Raw genomic sequence first — 7765 nt, forward strand, 5'->3', positions numbered from 1 at the left:
GCCCCTAGCAGCCAATCACAGCGCAGCATTCGTTTCACCTCAGCAGCTTGGGAGATGAACGCTGCGCTGTGATTGGTTGCTGTAGACATAAAGGACATCTTGCTGTCAGACAGTTCTGCTAAATGAAACTTTTTGAGTTTCTGTTTCCATTGATATCAGATTTCTGTATCAGAGTCATTAAAGGTGAGTTCTGGGGGGTCACAGCGGGGGATCATCTGTAATAACACGGAGCTTTGTAGTGTAATGACTCTCGCCGACTCGCATCTGATGACTTCTCCATTATGTAGCAGGAAACGCTCAGTACAGCCAGCAGCAGAGCGGCTACCAGCAGGGGACGGGGCAGCAGCAGGCGTACACCCAGCAGCAGCAGTACTCCAACCAACAGAACTACCCGGGGCAGCAGCAGCAGGGCTATGGTAAGTAGCGCCATCCGTTGGAACGCCTCTACAACTGCCGTCATCTCCAGATGGTGAGACCAGAATGTGTTCTTCATTTCAGTCCCAGCACAAGGCACCACCTCACAGTATACGACTTACCAGCAAGGCCAGACCCAGCCGTACTCCACCTACCGGGCGCCACAGACCGCCTCGTCCGCCCAGCAACAGAGGCCCTATGGCTACGAGCAGGTAGTATGCGCCTCCTGGCCAATGTCTTCACCCCTCCATGATCTGATCTCGCTGTCTCTTGCATATCTTCATTCTATTTCACATGTTAAGGACTATTAAAGGACGGTTTAAAGGGACAGTAAATGAAGGAGAAAAGTAAATTCTGCTTCATTTCTGCAACTTCCTGAAAAAGTTTTTTAGAAAGTCCATGTTCTCTTAATGACCTCCATGTTTAGGGGTGGAGCTTGGTCTATTAAAGAGGTGGGGCTTAGCCTGAGAAGTATTCCATGGCAGACTGAGCAATGGGGTAGCGTTACTGGACCAGTATGAATCCTTGCTGTGCGCTCCCTATTCTTCTCCTGAGCCTCGGACTCTTCAAGACTTCCTCTAGAAATTGTCATTTCATGGCTTGTTTTGTGTGAAAAAACAGAGAAATTGCTAAAGTTTTTGTTTTTTTTGCCCTAGCATCTTGTGGTGCCCTCTTTTTTCCCTTTAGAAACATCTATGAAAATCCCATACCTAGAACATGCTCTGATTAGCAGATAAATATACAATGGACCCAAGAAAAAGCAGAAAAAACTCACCGGCGCTGATTAACTATTGAAATTTCTTAGCTTTCTCGCACAAATTAGACCAGGAAACCTGTCTTACAGGGGCTTTGTACCTATTTATGATGTGTTTTGGACACTTTCGGATACTTTCTTAACCCCTTAGTGACTACTGACAGCCAGGCTTCTGCTCTAACAGCCAGGGACAGAAACCTCAGATCCTGGCAGTTTAACCCCGTACTTGCCCCAATCAATTCCAACTGCACCATTTAAGCTGATAACCAGAGGAGGAGGCTCCTTCAGTCACCCATCGGCATTCTGCAATGTGATCAAAGAATATCAATGGGTTCCCGTGGCAGCCAGAAGCTTGGCAAAGGCCTCTATGCCTGCCATGTTAATCAGCCTATTGGGCCCCGCCTCCAGAGTCTAATAGGCTGCTATCATAGGCTTAGTAGAATGCACTACATAAGTAATGCGGTGTACTATCCCAGCTATTGAGCAGTGGCATCAAGTCCTCATGAGAAATTAAAAATAGTGTTAAAAAAGTTCAACTAAGCTTAATTAAAAAGATAATCGAGTTTTAAAAATACACATTTTTTTCCCTGCAAGAACTCTTTTTAAGGGCTAAAATTGCCAGGGTGAAGGAGTCCATAGAGTGCGTTCTCCGATGAGTTCCTAGAGCCTGACATGTATGTAGGACGTCCAGTCCATTCTTTAACCCCTTAGTGACGGCCCCATAGTGTATTTACGTCAAGCCGTTGCAGGATGTGTATGGAGGGAAATAGCGCTACTATCTCCCTCTATACAGCGCGGGCGTCAGCTGTTTATTACAGCTGACACCCGCGGGCAATAGCCGCAATTAGCCGTGCAGCCAATCGTGGCTATTAAAGCATTTAAATCCCCCGAACAATGTCGTCCCCACCCCCCTGGTGAGATCGGGGGAGCCGTGCAGGTGTCATGGCAGCTGGGGGCCTTCTAAAAGGCCCTAGGGCTGCCATAGCAGACTGCCTATCAAGCCATCCCCGTGGGGTGGCTTGATAGGCTGCCTGTCAGAATGCAGTATGATGTAATGCTATAGCATTACGTCATACTGCAGGAGCGATCAAAGCATCGCTGGTTGTGGTCCCCCAGGGGGACTAAAAGAAAGTGTAAAAATAAAAAATAAAAAGTTTTACTAATTATTAAAAAAAAAAAGTAATAAAAGTTAAAAAAAAAACCCTTTTGCCATAATTACAATGAAAAAATCAAAATAATAAACCAAAAATACGTGTTTGGTATCGCTGCGTCCGTAAATGTCTGATCTATCAAAGTAATGTATTATTTACCCCGCACGATGAACGTGGTCCGAAAAAAAAATTAAAAATGCCAGAAATGCACTTTTTAGGTCACCCTATCTCCTAGAAAAAAATGTAATAAAAAGCGATCAAAAAGTCAACTGTATGCAAAAATGGTACCAACGGAAACAACAGGACGTACCGCACAAAATGAGCCCTCGCTGAACCACGTCGACAGAAAAACTAAAAAGTTATTGTGTGCAAAAAATGGACACAGAAAATAATTAAAAAAAAAAAAGGATATGTAGTACAGCAAAAAAAAACCTATACAAGTTTGGTATCGCAGTAATCGTACCGACCCATAGAATAAGTTATGTCATTTTTGTTGCAGTTTGTGCGCCGTAGAAACAAGACGCATTGAAAGATGGCGGAATGTCGTTTTTTGTTTTTTTTTCATTTTACTCCACTTAGAATTTTTTTCAGTACATTATACGGTACATTAAATAGCACCATTGAAAAATACAACTCGTCCCGCAAAAAACAAGCCCTCCTACAGCGACGTCGATGGATAAATAAAGGAGTTACGATTTTTTTTTTTCTTAAAGGGGGGAAGAAAAAACAAAAATGGAGGGGAAAAAAAGGGCTGTGTCCTTAAGGGGTTAAAAGACATCTCTCATCACCTTTGAGCCCCATAAATTGCATTTAAGGCACGTTCAGGGGCTGTTTTTTTTTTTATATATATATATATACGCTCCCCACGTTCCCTGTTTCTGCGCCGTGTTCCTGCAGAATCGGCACGGGCACACAGCTCAACTCTTCACATGACTGTGTGCATGCTCTCCCATAGAGATGAATGAGCGAGAGCGCCCACACATCCTTGGGAAGAGTCGCACTGTGTGCGTTCACTGATTCACGGTCACACCGCGCAAGAACGGGGAGCCTGGGGAGTATAAAAAAAAAAAACTGCTCCCTGGACCCCGACCCCCCCCCCCCCCCAGTGCCCTCGCCTGAAAGCCTCAGAACATAGTTTATAGTTGATAATGAGGTTTCCGTACCGCCATATGCTGCTCCCCCGATACCTTCTGCAATCCTCTTTTTTTAAAGTTTACCTGCACTGTATTAAAATTTTGCAAAAAAAATCAGATTTTCTCGGCGCCAGGCACGCCCCTGTTGTGGTGGACAGGCATATTGATCTTCTGACTCCTGATGAAGTCCTTGCCAGACGCGGTGTCACAGGATGTCCGCGCATGAGCACTAGCGTCTACTTTACTTGCTGTCACTTCATAGGCTGACTGTGCATGCTCTTTCTTCTTGGCCATTGTTCTCGGGGTCACCTGACATCAAACTGGTTGCGCCTCAGATGCAGTTCGCTTAAGCGGCTGGGCGGCATCTGGTGTCAGTGAATGATGCTTGGCCCATGTAAAACAAAAGTTAACAAGCGCCAATCAACATACTTGTCCGTTGGCATTTGCCACGTCTTGTTGAGAGTCTGACCTATGCCGACGCGCCATGACTTCTTCACTGAGGCTAATTCCTGCTGGGCCTACAAGTTGGCCCTTACCCCGTCCATGCTTGACCATCTCTTCTCCTCCTCCTTGACCCCTGATACTAACCCTCATGTCTGTATTTCTATCCCAACAGGGTCAGTATGGAAATTACCAGCAATAAGTAAAAGTCGTTTCCGTTGCGCCCCCTGCTGTACGGTTTGGAGAACTTTTGTATGATACCTGACTACTTGCTATAAGTTTCTGATTCAAAGATGGAAGATCGTCAATAGAGCCACCAAGATTTTCTCCAACGAAAGACTTAAGACACTGAGGAAGATCTTTTATGACCACCAGGCGCATCCGTGATGTCACCGCGCACGCATTTAATGATATCCAACAGCTCAGACTGAGCCAGATTGGGAGGGGACCTTGCCAAATTATTTGCACTCCGTTACCAGGGACCTGCCGCCATCTTGCTCTCTTCCTGGCGCTGTACTGGCGGCGTTGGTGGCAGATCTCCTCAGCAGGGTTTGTCTTATGGGGTAGCCGGTGTGGGATTGTATTGGTTCTTATGCTTGTCGGGGGAACAGTAAGATGTAATTTCTTGTCTCCAATCTGATACTTAAAGGGGTTTTCCAGGACATTAAAAAAAAGTTAAACGGGCTTAAATTAAATGGAAAGCTCTCCTGTCCAGCACTGCAGCCCCTGTGCCCGTCGCATGGAATCCGGAAGAAGCGGCGGGCAGCCACACATGCCGTTCATTGTGTAGGTGACCGGTCAGCCACGCTCAAGCTTCAGCGGCCCTAGAAGAATCACCGCCGAAGCCTGTGCTAGCTGAGTGGTCATAAGCACAGAGAACGGCACATGATCGCCCACCGCTTAGTCCGTGCGACGGGCACCGGTGCCACAGCGCTGGACAGGGTGCTACCGGGATAGACGAGGATTCAATTTCTTTTCATTTTAAGCCATTTTTTCTTACTTTTCTGGCCCGGAAAACCCCTCTAAGTCATGTTTGTATTTGAGTTGCGCCCCCTGGGGTTGGTCTGACTGTTGTATATTTGAACGGAGCACTTTTGAAGAAGCGGGATTCTTTTTCCCTTGTATGTATATTATTTAACGTTCCTGTACAGTACATGTATGTTGTATGTTTTGCTTTCTAAATGGATGTAGAAGACAAGAGCCGCGTCGCAGCAAGACGGACCGCTAATGGAGAGGCAGATATATATATATATATATATATATTGGTTCATTTCAAATTTGTTCTTTATTTTGTATTTCATACACTGAATGTTTCCTCTGACTAATCGTTCATCAGGCAGAGGGTGTTAGAAAATGCTGGAGGGCAAACGAGCTGCATCCCGAAGAACGAAGTATGAAAGTAATTTACATAAAAAGTGGAATCACTATGTACAAAGATTATATCGTCTACTGATCCTGAGTTACATCCTGTATTACCTCCAGAGCTGCACTCACTATTCTGCTGGTGTAGTCCCTCTGTACATACATTACTTATCCTGTACCGATCCTGAGTTATATCCAGTATTATACTCCAGAGCTGGACTCACTATTCTGCTGGTGGAGTCACTGTGTACATACATTTCACCTTCTACTGATCCTAAATTACAGTGTGTATCTCCAGAGCTGCACTCACTATTCTGCTAATGGAGTCACTGTGTATATACATTACTTATCCTGTACTGATCCTGAGTTACATCCTGTATTACCTCCAGAGCTGCAATCACTATTCTGCTGGTGGAGTCACTGTGTACATACATTACTTATCCTGTACTGATCCTGAGTTATATCCTGTATTACACTCCAGAGCTGCACTCACTATTCTGCTGGTGGAGTCACTGTGTACATACATTACTTATCCTGTACTGATCCTGAGTTATATTCTGTATTATACCCCAGAGCTGCACCCACTATTCTGCTGGCGGAGTCACTGGAAACAATCAGCAATCCTCTTAAGGTACCTTGAACACGGCTCTGAAATATAATACAGGATGTAACTGAGGATAAGTAATGTAGGCACACAGTGACTACACTAGCAGAAAGGTGAGTGCAGCTCTGGAGTATAATACAGGATGTAACTCAGGATCAGTACAGGATAAGTAATGTATGTACACAGTGACTCCACCAGCAGAATAGTGAGTGCAGCTTTGGAGTATAATACAGGATGTAACTCAGGATCAGTACAGGTACGGTAATGTATGTACACAGTGACTCCACCAGCAGAATAGTGAGTGCAGCTCTGGAGTATAATACAGGCTGTAACTCAGGATCAGTACAGGATAAGTAATGTTTGTACACAATGACTCCACTAGCAGAATAGTGAGTGCAGCTCTGGAGGATAATTCAGGATAAGTAATGTAAGGTATGTACACAGTGAGCCCACTTTTTATGTCGATTGTACAGTGTAAATGGTATGCCTTAATGGGATATTCCATCCTTTGTTGTTGTCTGACATTTCAAACCCTTGTCCAATAGTTCATATTTGTGGAGAGAGCTGACTTCAAGATTTTGTATTAGGGAAATCTCAGACCTGAGGTGACGGAGATTGGGGGGCTTCAGGAAGTACTGGGCCTCTTTATTCCAGAGGGGATCTCGGATCACCAACTCTTTCCAATGTTGTTGCTTGACAAGTCTTTATAACTTACCAGAGGAGATCCTGAAAGGTGGAATACCCCTATAGCCTCTATGTGACCGCAATACGCCCCTTTACTGACCTCACTTACGGGCTTTACACCTGCATATACCGCTGAATGGCTGTGATTGGTTTATCGAGCCCCGGCTGTGATTGGACGGCGCTCGATCCAATCACAGCGCCGACAGCGGGGATTTCAAAAGCAAGCCGGGGAGAAGACTGCAGCAGCTTGCCGCACCGTCGGGGACACAGATGCCGGCTGAGAGGTGAGTATTGAGGTTTTTTGTTTTTTTTTTTACCTCACTCGAGTATAAGCCAAAGGGGCTCTATTTCAGCACATTTTTTTCTGCTGAAAAACTCTGCTTATACTCAAGTATATACGGTACATCTTTTTAAGCAGGGGTCTTGGCTGATTACTGACAGCCAGGCTCCTGCTCTAACAGCAAAGAACTGAGAAACCTTAAATCCTGGCAGTTTAACCCCTTACATGCCACAATCAATAGTAACTGCAGCATGTTAGCAGATGGCAGAGGGTGGGGGTTCCTTCTGTCACCCATAGGCACACTGCAGTGTGATTGCAAGGTACCAATGGGTTCCCATGGCAGCCGGAAGCCCGATAAAGGCCTCCACATCTGCCATGTAAAACAGCCTATTAGGCCCCAACTCTGGCAGAGTCTAATAGCTGCTATCATAGGCATAGTAGAATGCACTACAAAAGTAATGCAGTGTACTATCCTAGCAATCGCAGAATTGTATCTTCAAATCCCCTTTCGGGACTAAGAAATGGTGTCAAAAAAGTTCAATAAAGTTTGATTGGAGGAAAAATAAATAAATTTAATAAATACGATTTTTCTCCCACCACAAACCCATTTTAAATGGCTAAAATACAAAAAAATGAATGCTTTAAAAGCAGCACACAAGTATGACCGCATTCACAACGGCCCCGGGAGTGAAAATATTTTATTTATCGTGCTTGAACGCTGGAAAAATATTAAAAACTATCGCCAGAATTGGTATTTCTTATGTTCGCCTCCCAAAAACGCAATAAGAAGCAATCCAGAAGTCACATGTACCTCAACATGGTATCACCAAAAACTGAAAATTAAACCCTCACCGAGCCGAAAAATAAAAAAAGTTGTGGGTCTTACAATGCGGCGAAGCAGATTCAGTGTTTTTGCTTTTTTTTTATTAGATGTGTTATTGT

General features: G+C 44.7%; 1 protein-coding gene across 4 annotated transcripts in view; it reads left to right on the forward strand.

Annotated features, from left to right (window-relative positions):
• Positions 1-5141, forward strand: part of SS18L1 (SS18L1 subunit of BAF chromatin remodeling complex) — a 32246-nt gene extending 27105 nt beyond the window's left edge. Inside the window, exons 9-11 of one of the 4 annotated variants that reach the window (XM_066586841.1) lie at positions 288-416; positions 499-626; positions 4069-5141. In XM_066586841.1, the coding sequence (XP_066442938.1) occupies positions 288-416; positions 499-626; positions 4069-4095 (284 nt within the window). In that variant the 3' untranslated portion in view covers positions 4096-5141. Of the gene's footprint in view, positions 1-287; positions 417-498; positions 734-4068 lie in introns of those variants that run through there. The other 3 variants (XM_066586842.1, XM_066586839.1, XM_066586840.1) reach the window with 3 other exon arrangements.
• The last annotated feature ends 2624 nt before the right edge of the window (positions 5142-7765 follow it).

The sequence above is a fragment of the Eleutherodactylus coqui genome, chromosome 13 (genome assembly GCF_035609145.1).
Source record: "Eleutherodactylus coqui strain aEleCoq1 chromosome 13, aEleCoq1.hap1, whole genome shotgun sequence".
NCBI classification, from domain to species: domain Eukaryota; kingdom Metazoa; phylum Chordata; class Amphibia; order Anura; family Eleutherodactylidae; genus Eleutherodactylus; species Eleutherodactylus coqui.